At 36.0% G+C, this 24,904-nt stretch overlaps 6 protein-coding genes across 7 annotated transcripts; all 6 read right to left on the bottom strand.

The window, feature by feature from the left end:
* Positions 1–482: 482 nt before the first annotated feature.
* Positions 483–2,535, bottom strand: LOC108208380 (polygalacturonase QRT3). The gene is made up of 3 exons (XM_017378910.2): positions 2,286–2,535; positions 1,945–2,175; positions 483–1,719 (listed from the first exon to the last, which is right to left on the bottom strand). Exons 1-3 carry the CDS (start codon positions 2,463–2,465, stop codon positions 643–645), a joined length of 1,488 nt encoding a protein of 495 aa, XP_017234399.1. The 5' UTR covers positions 2,466–2,535; the 3' UTR covers positions 483–642.
* Positions 2,536–4,169: 1,634 nt separating this feature from the next.
* Positions 4,170–15,799, bottom strand: LOC108206967 (polygalacturonase QRT3). 2 transcript variants are annotated; one of them, XM_064088090.1, is made up of 3 exons: positions 15,223–15,799; positions 14,891–15,136; positions 4,170–5,338 (listed from the first exon to the last, which is right to left on the bottom strand). In XM_064088090.1, exons 1-3 carry the CDS (start codon positions 15,481–15,483, stop codon positions 4,349–4,351), a joined length of 1,497 nt encoding a protein of 498 aa, XP_063944160.1. In that variant the 5' UTR covers positions 15,484–15,799; the 3' UTR covers positions 4,170–4,348. The 2 variants fall into 2 exon arrangements, with proteins under 2 accessions (XP_063944160.1, XP_017232910.2); XM_017377421.2 differs by lacking the exons at positions 14,891–15,136; positions 15,223–15,799 and adding exons at positions 6,263–6,508; positions 6,595–7,175.
* On the bottom strand, positions 10,259–13,457 carry LOC108209313 (UDP-glycosyltransferase 43-like). The gene is made up of 4 exons (XM_064088091.1): positions 12,603–13,457; positions 12,425–12,432; positions 11,316–12,136; positions 10,259–11,224 (listed from the first exon to the last, which is right to left on the bottom strand). Exons 1-3 carry the CDS (start codon positions 13,314–13,316, stop codon positions 11,404–11,406), a joined length of 1,455 nt encoding a protein of 484 aa, XP_063944161.1. The 5' UTR covers positions 13,317–13,457; the 3' UTR covers positions 10,259–11,224; positions 11,316–11,403.
* Positions 15,800–17,571: 1,772 nt separating the features above from the next.
* Positions 17,572–17,973, bottom strand: LOC108207749 (protein AGENET DOMAIN (AGD)-CONTAINING P1-like). Its single transcript, XM_017378180.1, has one exon. It carries the CDS (start codon positions 17,971–17,973, stop codon positions 17,572–17,574), a length of 402 nt encoding a protein of 133 aa, XP_017233669.1.
* A 987-nt stretch (positions 17,974–18,960) lies between these two features.
* Positions 18,961–20,665, bottom strand: LOC108209310 (UDP-glycosyltransferase 43-like). The gene has a single exon (XM_017380142.2). It carries the CDS (start codon positions 20,602–20,604, stop codon positions 19,153–19,155), a length of 1,452 nt encoding a protein of 483 aa, XP_017235631.2. The 5' UTR covers positions 20,605–20,665; the 3' UTR covers positions 18,961–19,152.
* Positions 20,666–21,514: 849 nt separating this feature from the next.
* On the bottom strand, positions 21,515–24,246 carry LOC108209311 (UDP-glycosyltransferase 43-like). Its single transcript, XM_064088089.1, has 2 exons — positions 23,388–24,246; positions 21,515–22,082 (listed from the first exon to the last, which is right to left on the bottom strand). Exons 1-2 carry the CDS (start codon positions 24,101–24,103, stop codon positions 21,530–21,532), a joined length of 1,269 nt encoding a protein of 422 aa, XP_063944159.1. The 5' UTR covers positions 24,104–24,246; the 3' UTR covers positions 21,515–21,529.
* Positions 24,247–24,904: the final 658 nt, after the last annotated feature.

The raw sequence follows: 24,904 nt of genomic DNA, 5'->3' as shown, positions 1-24,904 counted from the left end.
TTTATTACTCCACTACAAGAATGAAAATAAGAAAAAATTATATTTCTACTATTTATTAATTGTTTCACAAGCTTCAGAAAATTAATTTGCTATTTGTGGCTTTGTACAAATATTTGAAGAAAAATGTTTTATGATTGTAATAAAAATTGCACTTCATTGTTTTTTATAGTTCAAATAATTAAGAATGCAAATAAATAAATTAATTTATTTGTAAAATATAACTCTCGTATTATAAAACAAAGTTCGTGTTATGCATATTGAAAGCTGTATTGTATACTTGGGTAGAAGTAATTTTTATACAACAATGTGCTTCAAAATCAATAACATGATATTTTGCTCAAACAAAAAATATACTAACATGTTTCAAAAAAAAAAAATATACTAACATATTATTATATTTGTGATATATTTCCATAATTGTTTTTCATAAAATTGAATGCATTGGAATAGTTGAAGCAATGAGTTTGCCATCTGCATATATACTGAATCAGAGGTTGAAACCAAAGTGAGAACTGCAATTTAGTTATTAATCATTATAATTAGATCATACAATAATAATCATCCAACAATGCACCACACCATCATGAGTCTTTGCTCATATGTCCCTTGTCTGAGACTAAGAATAAAAAGATTTCCTGCAGCTTAAATAAATAGATTCTTCTCCTCAGCCATATTATACTGATCAACTTCCACAGAAATAAAGCCAGTAACCTCCTTCTCGCTTTCAACAACCACAACATTATCCGCGATCTTTGTCAAGGCATGCCCTGCAATCTTTCCTGCAGATCCCGGAAGATAAACCGAGTACTGGACATGATTTATTTGATTAGGAAACACCAGGAGTGATGAGAAATCCGCTGTCCATTTTTTCCCTTTTGCAGCCACAACCATCTTTGCAACCGTGGATTTCAATCTCATTCCATTCACCGTGTTCTGAGCAATCACAACTTGATCAATATCTGTAAATTTCCCGTCTAAGCTTATAGTTGGTTTGGAACTTTTAGCATTTCCAGTGAACATGTTATCAACAATAGTCAGTCCAGATATCTTCCCTCTAATCGCTTTAAGAACAACATTTCCTTCTCCGAGGAAAAATCCATTAGTGACATGGACTTGAGAAGGATCCTCAATGATTATGGAATTGTAATCCAAGTAAGAATTGTCAATTCGAGTCTGTCCGGACTTGACCAAGATTCCAACACCGCCAAAAAAGGTAGCTTTGTTGTAACAATGTACACCTGTAATCATATTAGCAGGTCCTCTCAATGTAATTCCAACGGCTGCTGAGAAAATAGCCACATCAGTGACTGCATTGTCGTTGCTAGCAAGATCAATAGCCGTGCCTTCAAAGTTCCTTTCACCTTTATCGCCCCCTACAGTCGGATGCTCACCAAGAAAACAAGTTGAAATGAAAGTTTCATGGCCTTTTTGCACTTGAATGCCTTGTGTCTTAAAGTGGAGAAAGAAGCAATCCACAATTCGGATTCTAGCAGAATCAACAACAAAAATCCCCCCTCCTCGGAAAGCTGAATCGAAGAGAATGTCTCTGAAAGTGATGGCCTCATAGTAGATCCCATTGGCTTGGACTTTCTGGTCCGAGAATCCATCCAGATTAGCCACCTCTAGATCATCAAGTTTGACAGAGTGTGGTGACCATAGTTCAACTAAATGACGATCAGTTGGAAATGACTCTGATGCGCGAAATGTCCCTCCTTGCATCTGATAATTTCAAATATTATCCATCAGTGTTGAGATAAAGATTTCATGTTCATTATCTTCGGTGATACAAATGCACGTGTGCAGGGAAATCATAGTCAATGTACAGAGTACAAATTTGTTTTCTATGAAAAAAGCATGTTTTCTTATGCATCATGCATAACATTGTAATAACATGCGCCGTACGGTTTAAGGATCAAGAAAAGTGCATATAGGTAATAAAATTACCACGAGATTGCCGGTATAAGCAGGGAGCCTAATGGGCTTGTTGATCTTGAAACTACCACCTTGTAAATCAATAAGAACTCCCCCCATGTCTGTAATCCCCGGCATGAGTTGCAGCCCTTGTTTTTCACTCGCTATGGCTGCCTCCATTGTTTTGAGTATTGCATCACTGCTGTCATGCACCCCAGTCGGGTCAGCTCCGTACCCAATCGGATAAAACACTCTTCCAAAACTCTGTCAAACATTCCAACATTTAAAACTCCAGTCAGTATAAAAACAAATGCATGCATGTCGAACATTCGTGTACATTAAAAATAAATTAAACCAGGTAGCTAGTCATTTACCTTAGGACTGGTTGAAGGCGTTGGAGCAGCTGCTGCTTCTGAGGCTTTGTGAAGAAGCTTGGTTTCGAATTCATATAGTTTCTTTTGTTTGAGAAAATTACATGATATTTCGTTTACAAACAGAAACATAACTAAGAACAGAAGTGCAGCTGATCTAAATGCAAAAGGCTGCATTTTCATTGTTTTCTAGCTTATACTATGAATTAAGCTTAACAAGGCAGTTGAGATGAGAATATATGTGTTGGTGGTTTGAATGCATGGAATGATGCAAGTTTTGGTGCATATTTATAGATGATAAAAGGACTGTACATGGCTTGGCTGGTGCACTTGAAATCTAAGAAAGAGCTAGGAGGGAGGAATCAAAACTTTCTGAATAAAATAATGAAGAAATTCATATTTTCCAGCTTGTCAAAAATTGCGGGTATGTTATGCTGACTGTTTGCGGTAACTTTTTGATTCGTCTTCCTGGTCTAAACTCCTGCTTTTAGCCTTTAACTCGTGCACAACATATTTTATTTATTTTGTTATTTTCTAGATCGATGAACATATTCTCTTCATTTTAATATTGAATTGATACAATGATTCAAGTTTGTTTCTTCACCCAACATGAAAATATGTAATTTGTTTCTGTTAATTGTCTGTGTGTTTAAGAAATTCTGTTCTTTTATGCACAGAAAATACATATTCCTAGAGAGACAGAAAAACACTCAAGTGGGGAAATATTTGTTTAACTTATTCTTAATAATTTTTCAAAAAAACAACTTATTCTTAATAATTTCAGAAGTAAAAGAAAAAAATATAAAGATTTAAGAAATATTTGCTTTAATAATATACACAACCCGGGATAATTCTTTTTGTCTGATCAAGTATTCCACAATTTCAACACTGTTGTAAAGGGGGTCACTTGACTTGACCAGTTTATGCACCCAATTTGTCCTAATACAAAAATAATTTAACACCCTTAACCCAAAGCACCACATAAAAAGCCTGCATTCAGCGTTCCAAAAAGCCCAGCATGGCACCATTTTAGTGTGTTACTCGTGTTTGCTCAGATGTCTAAAATTTAAGAATATGGTATATTAAACTAAACTGCAAAAGTTCTGCATATCTAATTACATTACCTAACAGAAAAGTTTTTTGTTATATCATATCTGTAAAATGTATATGACCTACAAAAGGATTGTGTTTTTATACAAAAAATCGGTTTTATATGCCATAAAGTAGAATGAGAACAATTTAATGATAGATATATAGACTCGACGAATCTTGAAATATATATTTAACGAATACTTTGTGACCTGAATATCCGATTCTTTTGTTAATTTGTGTTCCGATTTTGTTGAGATGCATAATTGTCCTGTGAAAAAGAAGTTCAAGATATTGAACTTGCCGCTGTTCATAAGTTGCTTACAAAGAAATGATATTGCAAATAGTACATATAATTTTTTTGTACAAATGTATTTGGTGTTGTATAAAATTCAGCCACCATGGTTTACTGTATTGGTTTACCAACTCTAAACAAACAATTCTAACTACTAACCACCACATGCGTCAGCATGAATAGTTACTTAAACGCATAAACACAAGATTAGTTCAACATTAGTCACAAATCTATCTGTTTTGGTTACTTAATCATTCAAATGCTTCAACACATTTTTCACTAGCAGTTGCTACACAATAAACAATGAATATATTTATATTTTGGTGTTTGTATGAGTTGTCTAAGTAATTATTTATGATTATTGCTAAATCTCAAGTAATTATCTTCCTAATGCAGTCAAAGAAGGAATATATTTCGTAAATTTTTCCACAATTGCGTGATCATGCACATAACTTCGAATACCTTGTGTTTTCTAGAGACTAATGTCAGATTGCTGTTCAAAGTTTCAGGCACATGAAATATATTATTTCATTGTCGAAAAAGGCTACATGCTCATTTAAATTCGTATATATTTATATAAGAACAGCTTTGCAAAATTTATCATAAAAATATACATTAAATCAGAACTTGCTTAGATATCTTGAAATGCATTCATAAACTGCAGTTGGCACGAGCCAGGAGCTTACTGATCCACTGTGACAGTAACACTGGCCGGAACCACCACATCCGTCGTGATCACAACGCGATTATCTGTCACGCTGCGTAACGCGTGATTCGGAAACTGATCACCGGTGGGCTGTAATGAATATTGAACAGATCTTATAAGATTAGGAAACAACAAATCTCGACTAAGATCAACCATCCAGGAGCTGTTATTTCCCTCCACAGTCCCACGAGCAATTGTTGACTTCATATTCATTCCCTTGGCGTTATTCCTGTCAACTATTACTTGTTTCACATTCTTGAATTTGCAACTTTTTTCATCCAATTGCACGATATCGATATCCTTATCCGACCCCGAGAACATGTTATCCACAATATTTATTCCGTTTGCAATTCCATTAACGGACCTGAGTAGAATAAACGCGTCTCCGAGAAAAAAACTACTGGAAATGTGGAGTTGCACGGGATCTTCTGCGACGATGCCAGTGTAATCCAGATAGCAATTCACAATTCGTGTTTGTGTTAAACCAGGCACTTTTAAATAAACCCCCACACCGCCAAAGCCTGTGGCCTTATTGTAACAATGTACCCCGGAAAGTGTATTAGCCTGGCCTTCGATGACAATGCCAGTGGCAGCTGAGAAAATTACGACATCTGTGACTGCATTGTCGTTGCCGTTCAGGATTATTGCTGTTCCTGAGAAATCTCTCTCCCCAGGATCGGCACCAGCAGTTATGTGTTGTCCTAGATAGCAATTACGAATGTATGTCTCGTGTCCACCTTGTACATTTATACCAGTGGTGGTGAAATGCGTGATGTAGCAGTTGTCAATGCTAGTTCTAAGTGAGTCCACGACTTGAATTGCTCCACCTCTGTAATTGGAGTCTAGGAGTAGGTCTCTCAGTGTTACGAATTCATAGATGTACTCGAGCTTAGATGAAGCAGATAGATCAATCAGATAACCGTCTTTTGGAAAGTCATCTGAAGCCTTTAAAGTTCCTCCGTGTATCTATTAATTTCCATTAAAAATAAGGATTAGCTAAAAGTACGGTAAAATGCTAACTTCCTAAAATCCATTCAATTTTCCAAAATTTTCTTAGAAGTATTAATCATATTTCATTCAATTTCTCCGGACAAAAGTGGTATTAGAAGAATCATGATGTTCCTTGACTTGGTTAACTTTGAATGTTAGTAGTCCATCAAAATCAACCACAGTACGGAGAAAAAACAAGCAGCAGGTGTAGAAAAGTAATGGAAGCTAAGGGAGAATTATAGCAAGTAGAGAAGCACGAGCTGAGGATATTTTCCTCTCTAAATATTACTCCCCACATGACTGAAGTCTGTAATTATATAATACACATATTGAAATCATATACTTAAAAAGTCTGTTAGAATTGTCTGAATGAGAATAACATTTGTCAATGTCTGTGTATTCAACATATTACTCTGTTTCTAGTCCTTGTGGTCATATTTTTCCATCCGCTCTAGCTAACATGCTACCGGTGCCTACCACGCCCATGGCTTTCTATCTTTTACTATATACATTGTCGACCATAAAGATGTTCAATTTCATCTTATTTTGTGCTGAAACATCAAGAAAGGAACGAAAGAACCTATATTCACAAAATAGCAATTAGGTATTGTTATGGTTATGGTTATGGTATGCCATTTGTCATCTTTAAACAAAATTCTACCAGATTCTTAACAACCCTACTATTTACGCCTCGTGTAGTCGTCAATTAAATCATATTTCGAATATAGACAATTCACATGTTATGGTTCATAGTAGCTTACCAAACAAAGTAGGAACCAGAAAGAAGAAAAAACACAGGCAAGCAGGATCAAGGACCAGGAAGTTGATCATGCACACAAATGTTGACACTTGGAAAATTGAAATGTTGAAAAGGTAAAAATTGAGAGCGAGTAAATTTACCACTAGGTTACCCCGGCCAGCGACGGGTAGGCGTAAGGGGCGACTAATTTTGTATATTCCACCGTCAAGATTTATCCTCACACCGCCTAAATTCAAAATTCCTTTCATCAGCTCCCCGTGGCCTGGTCCTTGCACTGCATCTGCTATTGCTCCAAGAATTGCATCTGTACTATCATTTTTCCCCGTTGGATCTGCCCCGTATGTTATCACGTGATACTCTCGCGCGCCTGCTACGCCACTTGTATCCTATATATCATCACAACTTATAAGTGTTACTGACTTATTCATGTGTATGCGTGTGTGCGCGTTTGTGACCTTAGTACTGTACTTACTGAGGTTGATGGAGTGGTTTTCAATAGAGCTGTTGTAGGAGTAGCCAGTGATGGTCGTCTAATAGGACTGGGTGGCCGAAATGTGGAATCATGTTGAGAAAATGTGACCTTGTCTAGGTGCATTTTTCGTGTGTTTTCGCGGTAGTGTCCTGCCGAAATATGATGTGCCGGTGATAGAATATCATGGAATGCATGAATGGTTATGACATAACTCAGCAACCAAATAATCTTCGACGGTAATATCGGAGCCCTTCCCATCATTTTAGAACCTGTATAGTATAACAGAGGAAATTGAGGACATGTAAAGAAAAGGGCTGAGGTTAAAATCAAAAGAAATGGTTTCTTGAAGAATGGTGATATCTGTTATATGCTTGTGGGTGCAGATATATTATATATAGGACATGAAGATGTGAAGGGTGATGCAGTATGATATTATTGGGTCACACGAAATGAAAGATCATTTTGAGTGTCCCAAATGGGCTCTCTTATGATGTTACATTGCGTTGGTTTATAAAGACTTGTATGAATTGTTGTTTCTGTAATTTCTATCTTAGACAGACGAAAAGGAAGCAAGCAATGACCAACTTTTTACTTTAAGGATATCAATAGTTTTGACATTTTGGTCAAGTAATTCTTTACTTGTTGAAAGTAATGGATTGTAATATGCAGTTTCATCAATATACATATGTTTACAGACATTGGAGATGACCCGGATCTATGTAAGGTCTTCCTCTAGATAAAAACAATAGACGAGGCTTTGGTTCTTGGGAAATTTTGACTCGGGTCACACATTCTATATGTTATATTTACTGTCCTCCAAGTATTTGGAGGGTTTGGTTATCAAATCGTGTAAAATATGTTCAAGTTGGTTAAATGGTGTGACATGATCAAATAATTTTAAAGTATTATTAAGATTGTGGTCTGCTCTGTGTTTTCTTAATATGTGAGCTTTTGTAGTAGTAGTTCAAACGTTGCGATTTATGTTAGGGTCCAATAAGGAAGGAGGGGGCCTGATGATACGGATAGATTACTGGTGATAAATCAGGCTCTGTGGTTACAATTCGTAGTTCATAGATATCATGGTTTACGGTCAAAGACTCAAAGGGCCATTTCTGCTTAATTATGGTGAAATTTACTTCTCTAAATTACCCCTTGACAGAGCAAGTTAACGTGATTACAATCTTCATTGTTGTCATCAAGATAGGAGAAGGACAATGAAGCAGTTCAACTAATTGCCAAGTTTTGAATAAGTTAGTCCTGGTAAAGTTTAAGGGTATTAAAACTTTCCAAAGACCCTTCAATTGCAAAACAATGTTTGTATATGATTAAATTTTAGTCGAAACTTTTATTTTTATTAAAATATTTATTTTATTCAAGATTCAAGATTTTATAATGTAAAGGTTATTTATATTTAATTGTTCAGATATTTGATAATTTTGATTTTATCTCAAAGGTGCAGTTCGAATTTAACAATTTCTATACCAGACATTAACAGGGGTGTATTGGATTGGGATTTTAAAACATTTTTTTTCATTCGTGAAATCCGAAGGTATTCGATTGGGATTGTTTGAAATCCATTAAAATCTTAAGGTATTCAATTGGGATTTTAAATTATGCTACAAAATCCGATGATATTCATAGTATTCAATTGGGATTATTTAAAATCCATTAGAATATGATGGTATTCAAATGCTGATGGATTTTTTTGGACTTCATAAAATGATGGATTTTGTGGCATTTTTCAGTGTATTTTATGAAATCTCATCAAAATCAATAGGATTTTGAATCATTGTGCTTAAATCCTATCAACTGTGCGACATTTTATCAAAAATCCGCACAAAATCAAAACACATACAATTCATAGACTAAAAACAATCCATTAAAATCCCAATCGAATACACCCTTCTAAAATTATTTTCTAAGCGGCCAACGATATCTTTCATTTCATTTCATCAGGTCACTCATGTCATTTGACATTCGGTCAGATTTCTTCGACCTCTTCACATAGATCTCTTAATTTTATGATGGAGAGTTTTAAGATGAAGTGGACATGGAAACAGTTGCGACAGTCATTATGCTGATAGCCCGATGATGTTTTGATAACCTGATACCCTTGTGATCTCTTAATTTACAAATTCAATGTTTTGCAGAAATGAAAAATACATGCCAGTACTTTACTAATCACTACCTTAACGCGCACATTCTGGATCGAAACAAAATCAAAGATTAATATGGTAACAGCACACATTCAACCCTAAACGTCCTTCACACACATAATATCCGGGAAGTCTGATAGAGTCCAAGAAAGACAATAACGACAAAATTAGTACATAATACAAGGATAAATCAAACCCATTTACCGTTAATCCAATCCCGATGAAGTCGCATCTGAGTGTGAGTGGGTGAGTACACACCCTCATCCCCTGTATGCTCAAACCAAACCCGGTACTCGTTCTCGAGTTTCTCGGTTATTTTTCCAACCCACCACCCCTCACGGTAATAAACATCAACCCTGTCATTTAAAGAGAACCCTTTTTCCGGCATGATCTCCTCTGGCACCGGTTGTATGTCTTTTCCGGAGACAAAGGCCCTTGCGGGCCCAGACTTATCATCATTCATCAGAGTATTGTACTGAACAATGTAGTCATTGTTGGAAACCTTTGAAATCAGAATTGCCTCGAAATAAGAGCCCTCAAATCCTTCTTCGGTGCCCATGATCTCCACCACATCCCCTCTTTTGAAATCCATTGAAACCCTGGAGAATATGATTCAAAAAAACGGAAAACAAAGTGTTATACTAGCTCCGTCCCCTGATTTCTATACATTTTCCTTCGGGATGTCCCATTCAATTCTATACATTTCAAAATTTTCCTAAAATAATAAATTTTTATAATATAAAAATATCACTTACCCACTAACTTCATCTGCTTTTCCAAATCTATCATTTAAATATTAATAGTCCCACTACTTTATCTACTTTTCTTTCTCTTTCTTATCACGGAGGGAGTAGCAGCGTAGTGTTTGAATACAAGAGGCACACGCATCAAAGTCCACTAATACTCCTTCCCGAGACAATTGATTTTCGTTACACATTTTAAATGATATTTACCGTCTATTTCTTTATTTATTTTAGAAAATTTTAAATTAAATTTCATATTAATTTTTTTTTAAAAATGAAAATAGAAAATAATTCAAAATTAGCGAACTTATCAAATTTCAAATTTCGGATAGAGAGAGTATTGTTATTAATCTTGATGTTAAATGGAAGGAGTATATTTTATCAACTCCATTCTTTTGGGCGTCATTTTTAGTAACTATTAACTATTTTATTTTGTGAACTAAAATTATATATATGCTTTTTTTTTTCTAAGCAAAAATTATATATATGCTACTCAAATTTTAAAATTAAGTGAAAATTTTCATTCTTACGTCTTACCCATGTCGCACTCATTAGTTCTGATGATTTCTTTCTCGTCTAGAACCTTCACACTACCTGCTTTGCATCTTGAGTCTTTATACCAATTAGTTTCAGTCTTGTGACAAGAACTGTTAAGATCTACAATATGACAATTACAGATTCTCAATTTAGTAGACTTAAAAGGCCCCTTTGCAATTACCTGCATTGTTTCTCTTCTTGTGAATTTATTTTTCAAAGTATCAAAGCTACCAAAAGACATTCTGGATTAAAATATCTGATCACTCAATGGTGCATCAGGCACCACAGTAATATTTTACAACATTTTCCCTGGGAGATCTTTCTGATATGTCTATAATTTGTTTAATTATACTTCAGATGCATATAATTAACTTCAAAATTAGCATAAAGTTCCACTAACTTCCAGCTTCAGCATTTTATGAGCAAAAGATACATTTCCAATACCAAAAATCAAGAATAACCAACAAGCCTTATATTCCTTACCAATGCAGCATTGCAGCGTCCAACTCAGCAGCTCTCTTGCGGGTGAAAGGATGTGCTGATGCACCAAAAATATTTAAGATGTCAAAGCCGTAAGGCTCAAAGAATTTTCCTCAGAGGTCCAACAATCACAAAACTAGGATCTGGCAAATGCCCGCACATGTCAATGGGTAAGTCGAAAATCCAGCGCAAATACTTAGACTTTGGGTCTTTATAAGGGAGTGCCAACCAAGGCATATATGTCAATGAAATTTTCCCAGAATAATTCTTCACTTGCATCACTCCAAGTGGTTAAGGCGTCATGAACATAAAACAAACATAATTTCAAAGTTTTCAGCATTAGCCAATTGCTGATAGACCGGCTTAAATATGTGTACATGGTTGAGTTGATAATCATGAAAAAAATGTCGGGCTGGTGATTCAGAAGCATGCGGCCAGTAGAATCAAAGATAGGCGAGCAAGTGCCACTTGGACCCTTACAATCTGAGATGGGAAATCTCAGAACTTTTTCCCAATCTCTCGTGGGCTTGATATCTTATTGAATTAGTCTACCTTCTTTTAACTACTTTCTAATTTTAGACACAAACGCCTCACGCTAGCAATAGCCCTTCTCTTTAAATTTGCATCTTCTCAATCCGTTTGTCATGAACACTATTTTGTAGATAAGCTCATCTCCAGCGAAACAATCCACATAAAAAAATTGGCAACCCGGCCCTGGAGAAAAAATGATCGAGTTATCAGTAACAAATCATTGTGATTACTATTTGTTAGCCTAAAAGCTACACAAGTTGCAAGTTTTACAAACCTTGTAAAAATATCAATTACAAATCCAATAGAGCACACGAAACAACTTCATGACATAAACAAGGCAACAAAATGCCAATCACATGGTCCTAGATATCAGGCAGCAGTTGGTGAACCAATCGAGCCAAAGCAACAAATGACGAGCCATTCTCCATCACAGCATTCTTGCTCACCTGACTCATTCTCTTGACCTTTTCTCTCAACTCCTGAGCAGGATCACTTAATTCCATCAAACTCCTCACTCCTTTGGCCACCTCTTCTTTACATACTAAATCATTCTCACCTCCTCTATAGTCCAGCCTTATCTCCATACTTAGCTTCAACTCTTTCACCATTTCAAATGCATTCAGCTGCTGCTCTGCATAAATAGGCCATGTTGCAATTGGCACCCCGTGCCATAAGCTCTCCAAAATTGAGTTCCACCCACAATGTGACACAAACCCTCCCACTGCATTGTGGCCTAATACCATCACTTGTGGCACCCAACCACATACCAATCCAATCCCTGCCGTCCGATCAATAAACCCATCTGGCAATACCGCGTCAGGATTCGTATAATTCCCTGGAAGGTCCAATTTACCCTTGGCCGGTTCTCGCAGTGACCACAAGAACCGGTGCCCGGATTGCTCTAGCCCATGCGCAATCTCTTTGACCTGGGCCGGTTTCAAACTCCCCATACTACCAAAACATAGAAAAACTACCGACGCTTCCGGTTGTTGATCAAGCCATTTTCTGACTACCTCATGATCCTCGTTGACTTTCCATCCAGCCGGTCCGCGACGATCAACAACCGGACCGACCGGGTAAACCGGTGGCAAGTCACTAAACACAGCATGTTAGGGATAAAAATACGAGATCAATCTTCTAATGCAAAGCAAACACACAACAATATATTTGACGTGGAAAACCCACGTCCCAACTTGTATTATTAATCAAAACCGTTATCAATAATACAATCAACCAAAATTATACTCAAGCCTACTACTCAAGTATCCGCCCTCGAGCGATACCTAAGTCTACATCTTGAGCACACCTATCAAACACAATATGACTATGTATATATAGCCATCTCAAACTAGACAAATCAGAATCTAATTCTAAAACAGCTACACATAGTCCTAATCCAATTTTGATTTCCAACTCAAATCAGAATCCAATTCCAACTAGGTATTCTATCTTTGTGACCAAGACATATCTTATAATAATTGTCTAAACATACAATTATTATCCTTATATATTTTGGATCACCAAAGTCCATGTTACCTTGTAATGGGCTGATACCTAACACAGCAGAGACAGAATCCAGAGCATGATTCTCCAATTCCTTGAACGTGTTTACTATAATACCCTTCGCTTCTTTGTATTTGGTTGCGTTATACTCAAACCAAGAGCAACCATCATCCTTATTTCTTGTGAGAAAGAAAGTAGGCAACACCGATACAGGAACAGGCTTGACAAAACCCGGGATCCTCAACTCAGCATCCGAGTCATCCAACTCAGCACTTAATTTAGTTAATACTGGAAGGTGCAGCATGAAGCCTAAAAATGAAGCCGGAGATGCAAAATACACATAAGAATTCACTCCGACTTCATTAGCTACATCGATCATCGACGTACAAAACATGTCAACAAATAATCCGGCCAGGGGGACAACTGAGTTCGTTGGCTCGGATCGAGTCTGCATGAGATCCACGAGTGCATTCTTCACGTGCGTTTTCTGTTTCTCGATCGACAGAGACATGAAGCCTACGAAGCTATTATATTGGTCTGGAGATGGCGGCTCTGTGGGAGGGAGGTAAACGAAGGAGACATTTCCGGCGTTGACGTTGGCGCGTGAGTCAACGAAGGTGTCGATGAGTGGGCGAGTAGACATGGTGATGACTAGTACCGTGGCTTTAAGACATGGGTATGTGTTGGTTAACTGAGTTGCGAACTCGACTGCGGGGACGAGGTTTCCGATGGTCGGAGCGGCGATGAAGACGATGTTTGCAGTTTTCTTCATTGTGGCTGGAAGGCCTGCCAGTCAATATGGGTGTGCGTCAATGGCTGAATATCAGATATATATATACAGCCTGTGGAATCCGGCAAGAATGTACGGTATTTAATTAGGATTTTGGAAGATTTTTTTGTATTAATGAAATTCTGATGCATTTAATTCAGATTTTAAATATTTAATCAAGATTTAAATTTTGTTATAAAATATGATGGTATTTGATTAAGATATTAAATTGTATTTTAAATTTTGATTATATTCAATTGAGATTAGTTAAAATCTATTAAATTTCATAATATCCAAATTTTAAAGATTTTTTAAAAATTCGTAAAATAATAAATTTTGTGAAATTATTTACTGTATTTTATGTTTTTTAAAACGTCAGCATAATTTATGAGATATTGAAATATTATGTTTAAATTCTAAAATTTTGTATCAATTTTATCGTATATATCTAGAATATACATAAAATCAGAGAAATATATAATTTATTAAAATTCATAAATTAGATATATATTAAGATCCAGTTATTATAATCTCTAAAGTAATTTGAAGATGATCTGGGGTGGTGGTAGTTTTTTCTTCAAATTCTACTGATATCCCCTATTTACTTAAAAATATATAATTTCTTTCTAAGTCCGGCCTCTTATTAACTCCGGGTATGATACTTAAAATATACAATTATGAGGGGGAAAAATGTCTGTAAACCTGTGTATTGGATATGAAATTCGAAGGTATTCGGTATTCGATTGAGATTGTTTGAATTCCATTATAAAATTTTGAGGTATTCAATTGCGATTTTAAATTATTACTACAAAATCTGTTGCGATTTTAAATTATTACTATAAAATCTGGTGGTATTCAATTGAGATTGTTTAAAATCTGATGGTATTCAAAAAATTGTTTAAAATTTATTAAAATTTGATGGTATTCAAATGCTGGTGGATTTTTTTTGAATTTAATAAAATGATGGATTTTGTGGCATTATTAAGTGTATTTTAAGTTTTTTGAAATCTCACCAAAATTCATTGGATTTTGAAACAGTCAAATCTTATAAATTATGTGACATTTTATTAATAATTCGTACAAAATCACAAATTAAAGAGAATTCATTAAAATCTTATTCCAATACACCCTATTAATATTAATATTGATTTTGATTATAAAATAAGGCCGGCGCATTCTATTGAATAAAATTGGTAGTGGAGGTCATTGCCGTGCATTATCGAGAAGAATCATAGGAGTCAATGTTGACAGTATGGACAAATACATTGCACCCACGCCATGTATACATATTCTGAAAGTAAGGTTAAGGTCGAGCTATTTTTATTCGTTATTTTTATTTATTTTTCAAACATTTTAATTATTTATAAATTTTAATTTGCTTATAAATTCAAATTCATGATCAGCCAAAATTTGATAGTGGAAGTCATTGCTCTGCATCATCAAGGAAACTTTGATAGTGGAAGTCATTGCCAAAAACAGAGGCAAGGAGGATCAAGGACCAGGAAGTTGATCATGCACACAAATGTTGACACTTGGAAAAATGAATTGCTGAAAAGGTAAAAATTGAGTAAATTTACCACTAGGTTACCCCGGCCAGCGACGGGTAGGCGCAAGGGGCGACTAATTTTGTAAATTCCGCCGTCAAGATTTATCCTAACACCGCCTAAATTCAAAATTCCTTTCATCAGCTCCCCGTGGCCTGGTCCTTGCACTGCATCTGCTATTGCTCCAAGAATTGCATCTGTACTATCATTTTTCCCCGTTGGATCTGCCCCGTATGTTATCACGTGATACTCTCGCGCGCCTGCTACGCCACTTGTATCCTATATATCATCACAACTTATAAGTGTTACTGACTTATTCATGTGTGTGCGTGTGTGCGCGTTTGTGACCTTAGTACTGTACTTACTGAGGTTGATGGAGTGGTTTTCAATAGAGCTGTTGTAGGAGTAGTCAGTGATGGTCGTCTAATAGGACTGGGTGGCCGAAATGTGGAATCATGTTGAGAAAATGTGACCTTGTCTAGGTGCATTTTTCGTGTGTTTTCGCGGTAGTGTCCTGCCGAAATATGATGTGCCGGTGATGGAATATCATGGAATGCATGAATGGTTATGACATAACTCAGCAGCCAAATAATCTTCGACGGTAATATCGGAGCCCTTCCCATCATTTTAGAACCTGTATAGTATAACAGAGGAAATTGAGGACATGTAAAGAAAAGGGCTGAGGTTAAAATCAAAAGAAATGGTTTCTTGAAGAATGGTGATATCTGTTATATGCTTGTGGGTGCAGATATATTATATATAGGACATGAAGATGTGAAGGGTGATGCAGTATGATATTATTGGGTCACACGAAATGAAAGATCATTTTGAGTGTCCCAAATGGGCTCTCTTATGATGTTACATTGCGTTGGTTTATAAAGACTTGTATGAATTGTTGTTTCTGTAATTTCTATCTTAGACAGACGAAAAGGAAGCAAGCAATGACCAACTTTTTACTTTAAGGATATCAATAGTCTTGACATTTTGCTCAAGTAATTCTTTACTTGTTGAAAGTAATGGATTCCATGCAGTTTAGTTTCATCATTAGACATATGTTTACAGACATTGGAGATGACCCGGATCTATGCTAAGGTCTTCCTCTAGATAAAAACAATAGATCTGGCTTTGGTTCTTGGGAAATGTTGACTCGGCTCACACAATCTATATGTTATATTTACTGTCCTCCAAGTATTTGGAGGGTTTGGTTATCAAATCGTGTAAAATATGTTCAAGTTGGTTAAATGGTGTGACATGATCAAATAATTTTAAAGTATTATTAAGATTGTGGTCTGCTCTGTGTTTTCTTAATATGTGAGCTTTTGTAGTAGTAGTTCAAACGTTGCGATTTATGTTAGGGTCCAATAAGGAAGGAGGGGGCCTGATGATACGGATAGATTACTGGTGATAAATCAGGCTCTGTGGTTACAATTCGTAGTTCATAGATATCATGGTTTACGGTCAAAGACTCAAAGGGCCATTTCTGCTTAATTATGGTGAAATTTACTTCTCTAAATTACCCCTTGACAGAGCAAGTTAACGTAATTACAATCTTCAGTGTTGTCGTCAAGATAGGAGAAGGACAATGAAGCAGTTCAACTAATTGCCAAGTTTTGAATAAGTTAGTCCTGGTAAAGTTTAAGGGTATTAAAACTTTCCAAAGACCCTTCAATTGCAAAACAATGTTTGTATATGATTAAATTTTAGTCGAAACTTTTATTTTTATTAAAATATTTATTTTATTCAAGATTCAAGATTTTATAATGTAAAGGTTATTTATATTTAATTGTTCAGATATTTGATAATTTTGATTTTATCTCAAAGGTGCAGTTCGAATTTAACAATTTCTATACCAGACATTAACAGGGTGTATTGGATTGGGATTTTAAAGCATTTTTTTCATTCGTGAAATCCGAGGGTTTGAAATCCATTAAAATCTTAAGGTATTCAATTGGGATTTTAAATTATGCTACAAAATCCGATGATATTCATGGTATTCAATTGAGATTATTTAAAATTCATTAGAATATGATGGTATTCAAATGCTGATGGATTTTTTTGGACTTCATAAAATGATAGATTTTGTGGCATTTTTCAGTGTATTTTAAATTTTTTGAAATCCCATCAAAATCAATAGGATTTTGAATCATTGTGCTTAAATCCTATCAACTGTGCGACATTTTATCAAAAATCCGCACAAAATCAAAACACATACAATTCATAGACTAAAAACAATCCATTAAAATCTCAATCGAATACACCCTTCTAAAATTATTTTCTAAGCGGCCAATGATATCTTTCATTTCATTTGATCAGGTCACTCATGTCATTTGACATTCGGTCAGATTTCTTCAACCTCTTCACATAGATCTCTTAATTTTATGATGGAGTGTTTTAAGATGAAGTAGACATGGAAACAGTTGCGACAGTCATTAAGCTGATAGCCTGATGATGTTTTGATAACCTGATACCCTCGTGATCTCTTAATTTACAAATTCAATGTTTTGCAAAAATGAAAAATACATGCCAGTACTTTACTTAATCACTACCTTAACGCGCACATTCTGGATTGAAACAAAATCAAAGATTAATATGGTAACAGCACACATTCAACACTAAACCTCCTTCACACACATAACATCCGGGGAGTCTGATAGAGTCCAAGAATGATAATAACGACAAAATTAGCACATAATATTCTAGAAATCAAGGATAAATCAAACCCATTTACCGTTAATCCAATCCCGATGAAGTCGCATCTGAGTCTGAGTGGTTGAGTACACACCCTCATCCCCTGTATGCTCAAACCAAACCCGGTACTCGTTCTCGAGTTTCTCGGTTATTTTTCCAACCCACCACCCCTCACGGTAATAAACATCAACCCTGTCATTCAAAAAGAACCCTTTTTCCGGCATGATCTCCTCCGGCACCGGTTGTATGTCTTTTCCGGAGACAAATGCCCTTGCGGGCCCAGACTTATCATCATTCATCAGAGTATTGTACTGAACAATGTAGTGATCGTTGGAAACCTTGGAAATCAGAATTGCCTCGAAATAAGAGCCCTCAAATCCTTCTTCGGTGCCCATGATCTCCACCACATCCCCTCTTTTGAAATCCATTGAAACCCTGGAGAATATGATTCAAGGAAATGAAAACAAAGGGTTTATGGTAAAGTAGTGTTTGAATCAATACAAGAGGCACACGCATCACAAAGTCCAATAATACTCCTTCACGAGACAATTGATTTTCGTACACATTTTAAATGATATTAATTGTCTATTTTATTAATTTATTCATACTTAAATTTTTGTTTTAAAATAAAAATAAAAATAATTCAAAATCAGCGAACTTAAAATTTCGGGTGGAGAGAATATTGTTATTAATCTTGATGTTAAATGGAAGGAGTATTATTTATTTTAATGTCCTGGTCACACAACTCCATTTTGTTTCGGGTCATTTTTTTTAATGACAGGTAAGAAATATTAAATATTTTTATTTTGTGAATTAAAATTTTATATATGCTATTCAAATTTTAAAATTCAAGTGAAGAATTATCATTCTTATACGTCTTACCCATAACCCATGTCGCCCTGAACTGAATAGTTGGAATTGTATTAGAGTTGATTTCTTTCTCGTCTAGAACTTTCACCCTACCTGCTTTGCATCTTGAGCCTTCATACCAATTACTGTAGTTTCAGAGTGCCTCATTTGACAAGGGACTGCTAAGATCTACTCCAAGATGATAATTACAGATACTCGACGGTTTGGTGGCCTAAAAAAGCCTGCAAAACTATGATTTCAAACTCAATGTTCCTTTTGTTTAAAAAAAAAACTCAATGTTCCTTTGCATTTACCTGCATTGTTTCTCTTCTTGTGAATTTATTTTTAAAACGTATTATTATCAAAGCTACCAAAAGACATTCTGGATTAAAATATCTGATCACTCAATGGTGCATCAGTCACCACAGTAATCTTTTACAACATTTTCCCTGGGAGATGATATCAGGTTATCAGTAAAGTATAACGGAGAAACTTTCTGATAAGTCTACAATTTGTTTAATTATACTTCAGATGCATATAATTTAACTTCAGAAATTAGCATAAAGTTCCACTAACTTCCAGCTTCAGGTACATTTCCAATACCAAAAATCAAGGATAAGCAACAAGTCTTTATATGTGAAACATGACATGCAAAAACTAAAATCCTCGTAATCCTGGTAGGTACCAAAAGAGAGGATAACATGCAAGACGCTTCTCATAATACAGTATGACAGGAACAAAATACCAATCACATGGTCCTAGATATCAGGCAAGAGTTGGTGAACCAATCGAGCCAAAGCAACAAATGATGAACCATTCTCCATCACAGCATTCTTGCTCACCTGACTCATTCTCTTGACTTTTTCTCTCAACTCCTGAGCAGGATCACTTAATTCCATCAAACTCCTCACTCCTTTGGCCACCTCTTCTTTACATACTAAATCATTCTCACCTCCTCTATAGTCCAGCCTTATCTCTATACTTAGCTTCAACTCACTCACCATTTCAAATGCATTCAGCTGTTGCTCTGCATATAGAGGCCATGTTGCAATCGGCACCCCGTGCCACAAGCTCTCCAATATTGAGTTCCAACCACAATGTGACACAAACCCTCCCACTGCATTGTGGCCTAATACCATCACTTGTGGCACCCAACCACATACCAATCCAATCCCTGCCGTCCGATCAATAAACCCATCTGGCAATACCGCGTCAGGATTCGTATAATTCCCTGGAAGGTCTAATTTACTCTTACCCGGTTCTCGTAGCGACCACAAGAACCGGTGCCCGGATTCCTCTAGCCCATGCGCAATCTCTTTAACCTGGGCCGGTTTCAAACTCCCCATACTTCCAAAACATAAAAAAACTACTGATGCCTCAGGCTGTTCATCAAGCCACATTCTGACCTTCTCATGAGCCGGGTTGAACTTCCAACCAGCCGGCCCGCGACGATCAACAACCGGACCGACCGGGTAAACCGGTGGCAAGTCACTAAACTCAGAAGAAACAGAATCCAGAGCATGATTCTCCAATTCCTTAAACGTGTTTACTATAATACCCTTTGCTTCTTTGTATTTTCTTGCGTTATACTCAAACCAAGAGCAACCATCATCCTTATTTCTTGTAAGAAAAAAAGTAGGCAACACCGATACAGGAACAGGCTTGACAAAACCCGGGATCCTCAACTCAGCATCCGAGTCATCCAACTCAGTACTTAATCGTGTCAATACTGGAAGGTGCAACATAAAGCCCAAAAAAGAAGCCGGAGAAGCGAAGTATACATAACTTTTCACACCGAGTTCATTAGCTACATCAATCATCGCCGTACAAAACATATCAACAAATAATCCCGCGAGGGGGACAACTGAGTCAGTCCTCTCCGACTGAGTGTGCATGAGATCGACGAGTGCTTTCTTGACGTGTGGTTTTTGAGAATCTATTAAAAGAGACATGAAACCTACGCTCGTCTGGTATTGGTCAGGTGAGGGCGGGTCTAACGAGGGGAGATGAATGAAGGAGACATTTCCGGAGTTGACGGTGGAGCGTGAGTCCACGAAGGTGTCTACGAGTGGGCGATTCATGGTGATGACTAGGACGGTGGCTGTGAGAGATGGGTAAGTGTGGGTCAACTGAGTGGCGAACTCGACTACAGGAACAAGGTTTCCGATTGTAGGAGCGGCGATGAAAACAAGGTTTGCAGATTTCTTCATTCTGTAGCAAGTCAATATGAGTGTGCGTACATAATTCAATACCAAATGTGTGCATATATAATTATTTATTTTTAAAATAATATAATTTTATAGTAATCTGAATTCAATGTGGATTTTATAGATTGTTTTTATTTATGGAATCCGGAGCATTCATTTCGGATTTTAAAAAAAATCTAAACATATATTATTAAAAATTTAAATTATGTTATTGGTATTCAATCAAGAATTTAGATTGTGTTAAAATTTTGTTGGTATTCGATCAAAATTTTAAATGATTTTATTTTAACTTTACAAAATCATGAATTTTGTGAAAATTTCCCATTAATTAAGATATTTAAGTCACAAATATTCTGCTTAAATTCTAAAAATTCACGATTATTAATCTATGATCTGCATAACATTAAAATGAATACAATTCATTAAAATTCATCATAACATAAGTTGAATACACTTTTTAGTTAACATTTTAATAATTCCTCCTAGTCTAGGTACCTTAAAGCAAGGTTTGACACACTACTGGAAAATGTAGTTTTTTTTTCTAAACAAAATTTTATTATTTAAATATTTATATAAGAGAATTTTTTTAAAATAGTTTATAAAATTAAATTTTATATATTCTTTAAAATGAATACTAAAAGAATGCATATGCACCTGTGAGTTAAAAATATGTTATTTATACTTTATTTTATGTATTTTATTTAAAAGATAAGGCCGGCATCTAATAAAGTCCCAACTCAGAGCATTGGGATACTGAAAACGGGACTCCATTTTATTTAATATGGGACCATATTTGTGTTGGAACCAACAAAACTGTCTATTTCATGTGTCCTAAAAAAATGTTGTAATTTGGTTTAAATATAAAATGACAAAAGGATGGAGATATAGTTGTCACAATAAAAATTGGAATATTTGATATAACGTTATGTTATAAAATTGCATTGATACTAGAAAAATATTCACAATATAATTTAAATTTAAACTCTTTCACCATTTCAAATGCATTCAGCTGCTGCTCTGCATAAATAGGCCATGTTGCAATTGGCACCCCGTGCCATAAGCTCTCTAATATTGAGTTCCACCCACAATGTGACACAAACCCTCCCACTGCATTGTGGCCTAATACCATCACTTGTGGCACCCAACCACATACCAATCCAATCCCTGCCGTCCGATCATTAAACCCATCTGGCAATACCGCGTCAGGATTCGTATAATTCCCTGGAAGGTCCAATTTACCCTTGGCCGGTTCTCGCAGTGACCACAAGAACCGGTGCCCGGATTGCTCTAGCCCATGCGCAATCTCTTTGACCTGGGCCGGTTTCAAACTCCCCATACTACCAAAACATAGAAAAACTACCGACGCTTCCGGTTGTTGATCAAGCCATTTTCTGACTACCTCATGATCCTCGTTGACTTTCCATCCAGCCGGTCCGCGACGATCAACAACCGGACCGACCGGGTAAACCGGTGGCAAGTCACTAAACACAGCATGTTAGGGATAAAAATACGAGATCAATCTTCTAATGCAAAGCAAACACACAACAATATATTTGACGTGGAAAACCCACGTCCCAACTTGTATTATTAATCAAAACCGTTATCAATAATACAATCAACCAAAATTATACTCAAGCCTACTACTCAAGTATCCGCCCTCGAGCGATACCTAAGTCTACATCTTGAGCACACCTATCAAACACAATATGACTATGTATATATAGCCATCTCAAACTAGACAAATCAGAATCTAATTCTAAAACAGCTACACATAGTCCTAATCCAATTTTGATTTCCAACTCAAATCAGAATCCAATTCCAACTAGGTATTCTATCTTTGTGACCAAGACATATCTTATAATAATTGTCTAAACATACAATTATTATCCTTATATATTTTGGATCACCAAAGTCCATGTTACCTTGTAATGGGCTGATACCTAACAATCCTCCCCTTCAGCCCAATACAATCAACAATCACGATGAAGACACCGGCGTCCATCCGCCAATGCCTCCCCTCGAACAAGAATCTCCGCTTCTCGTTCTTCCAAACTTTATCCATCTACAAAATCACGTGCATCAACCCCGAGTGCTCTTCCATCCATGAGTCACCCGATCCTTGCTTTCACAATCCTCCGGCCTCTAGAAGAACCATCCAATCTTCTTCCATATTGAGTCCGTCATGATTGATCCATGGTGCAAGTCAACCGTCAAACCGCACATAACTTTGTCTCTTCCTGCTAACAAAATTCACCATACTCTACATTCTCGATTGAATCCCAAATTTATCCTCAACCCCATCAATCACGATCCTAACCTGGCTCTGATACCACTTGTTAGGGATAAAAATACGAGATCAATCTTCTAATGCAAAGCAAACACACAACAATATATTTGACGTGGAAAACCCACGTCCCAACTTGTATTATTAATCAAAACCGTTATCAATAATACAATCAACCAAAATTATACTCAAGCCTACTACTCAAGTATCCGCCCTCGAGCGATACCTAAGTCTACATCTTGAGCACACCTATCAAACACAATATGACTATGTATATATAGCCATCTCAAACTAGACAAATCAGAATCTAATTCTAAAACAGCTACACATAGTCCTAATCCAATTTTGATTTCCAACTCAAATCAGAATCCAATTCCAACTAGGTATTCTATCTTTGTGACCAAGACATATCTTATAATAATTGTCTAAACATACAATTATTATCCTTATATATTTTGGATCACCAAAGTCCATGTTACCTTGTAATGGGCTGATACCTAACACAGCAGAGACAGAATCCAGAGCATGATTCTCCAATTCCTTGAACGTGTTTACTATAATACCCTTCGCTTCTTTGTATTTGGTTGCGTTATACTCAAACCAAGAGCAACCATCATCCTTATTTCTTGTGAGAAAGAAAGTAGGCAACACCGATACAGGAACAGGCTTGACAAAACCCGGGATCCTCAACTCAGCATCCGAGTCATCCAACTCAGCACTTAATTTAGTTAATACTGGAAGGTGCAGCATGAAGCCTAAAAATGAAGCCGGAGATGCAAAATACACATAAGAATTCACTCCGACTTCATTAGCTACATCGATCATCGACGTACAAAACATGTCAACAAATAATCCGGCCAGGGGGACAACTGAGTTCGTTGGCTCGGATCGAGTCTGCATGAGATCCACGAGTGCATTCTTCACGTGCGTTTTCTGTTTCTCGATCGACAGAGACATGAAGCCTACGAAGCTATTATATTGGTCTGGAGATGGCGGCTCTGTGGGAGGGAGGTAAACGAAGGAGACATTTCCGGCGTTGACGTTGGCGCGTGAGTCAACGAAGGTGTCGATGAGTGGGCGAGTAGACATGGTGATGACTAGTACCGTGGCTTTAAGACATGGGTATGTGTTGGTTAACTGAGTTGCGAACTCGACTGCGGGGACGAGGTTTCCGATGGTCGGAGCGGCGATGAAGACGATGTTTGCAGTTTTCTTCATTGTGGCTGGAAGGCCTGCCAGTCAATATGGGTGTGCGTCAATGGCTGAATATCAGATATATATATACAGCCTGTGGAATCCGGCAAGAATGTACGGTATTTAATTAGGATTTTGGAAGATTTTTTTGTATTAATGAAATTCTGATGCATTTAATTCAGATTTTAAATATTTAATCAAGATTTAAATTTTGTTATAAAATATGATGGTATTTGATTAAGATATTAAATTGTATTTTAAATTTTGATTATATTCAATTGAGATTAGTTAAAATCTATTAAATTTCATAATATCCAAATTTTAAAGATTTTTTAAAAATTCGTAAAATAATAAATTTTGTGAAATTATTTACTGTATTTTATGTTTTTTAAAACGTCAGCATAATTTATGAGATATTGAAATATTATGTTTAAATTCTAAAATTTTGTATCAATTTTATCGTATATATCTAGAATATACATAAAATCAGAGAAATATATAATTTATTAAAATTCATAAATTAGATATATATTAAGATCCAGTTATTATAATCTCTAAAGTAATTTGAAGATGATCTGGGGTGGTGGTAGTTTTTTCTTCAAATTCTACTGATATCCCCTATTTACTTAAAAATATATAATTTCTTTCTAAGTCCGGCCTCTTATTAACTCCGGGTATGATACTTAAAATATACAATTATGAGGGGGAAAAATGTCTGTAAACCTGTGTATTGGATATGAAATTCGAAGGTATTCGGTATTCGATTGAGATTGTTTGAATTCCATTATAAAATTTTGAGGTATTCAATTGCGATTTTAAATTATT

Source organism: Daucus carota, chromosome 2 (assembly GCF_001625215.2).
Source record: "Daucus carota subsp. sativus chromosome 2, DH1 v3.0, whole genome shotgun sequence".
In the NCBI taxonomy this organism is placed as follows: domain Eukaryota; kingdom Viridiplantae; phylum Streptophyta; class Magnoliopsida; order Apiales; family Apiaceae; genus Daucus; species Daucus carota.
This window is presented reverse-complemented; position numbering and strand designations above follow the sequence as displayed.

Excerpts from the sequence above, each read along its gene's own strand:
- LOC108209310 (XM_017380142.2), bottom strand. The coding sequence starts at position 20,604 with ATGAAGAAATCTGCAAACCTTGTTTTCATCGCCGCTCCTACAATCGGA.
- LOC108209313 (XM_064088091.1), bottom strand. The coding sequence starts at position 13,316 with ATGAAGAAAACTGCAAACATCGTCTTCATCGCCGCTCCGACCATCGGA.
- LOC108208380 (XM_017378910.2), bottom strand. The coding sequence starts at position 2,465 with ATGAAAATGCAGCCTTTTGCATTTAGATCAGCTGCACTTCTGTTCTTA. Across the intron at positions 2,176-2,285 it reads CGCCTTCAACCAGTCCTAAG|AGTTTTGGAAGAGTGTTTTA; the intron begins GTAAATGACTAG and ends AATGTTTGACAG. Across the intron at positions 1,720-1,944 it reads CTTATACCGGCAATCTCGTG|ATGCAAGGAGGGACATTTCG; the intron begins GTAATTTTATTA and ends TGAAATTATCAG.
- LOC108209311 (XM_064088089.1), bottom strand. The coding sequence starts at position 24,103 with ATGAAGAAAACTGCAAACATCGTCTTCATCGCCGCTCCGACCATCGGA. Across the intron at positions 22,083-23,387 it reads CTGGATTCTGTCTCTGCTGT|TGACTTGCCACCGGTTTACC; the intron begins GTTAGGTATCAG and ends TGCTGTGTTTAG.
- LOC108207749 (XM_017378180.1), bottom strand. The coding sequence starts at position 17,973 with ATGGATTTCAAAAGAGGGGATGTGGTGGAGATCATGGGCACCGAAGAA.
- LOC108206967 (XM_064088090.1), bottom strand. The coding sequence starts at position 15,483 with ATGATGGGAAGGGCTCCGATATTACCGTCGAAGATTATTTGGCTGCTG. Across the intron at positions 15,137-15,222 it reads AAACCACTCCATCAACCTCA|GATACAAGTGGCGTAGCAGG; the intron begins GTAAGTACAGTA and ends GATGATATATAG. Across the intron at positions 5,339-14,890 it reads CTGGCCGGGGTAACCTAGTG|ATACACGGAGGAACTTTAAA; the intron begins GTAAATTTACTC and ends GGAAATTAATAG.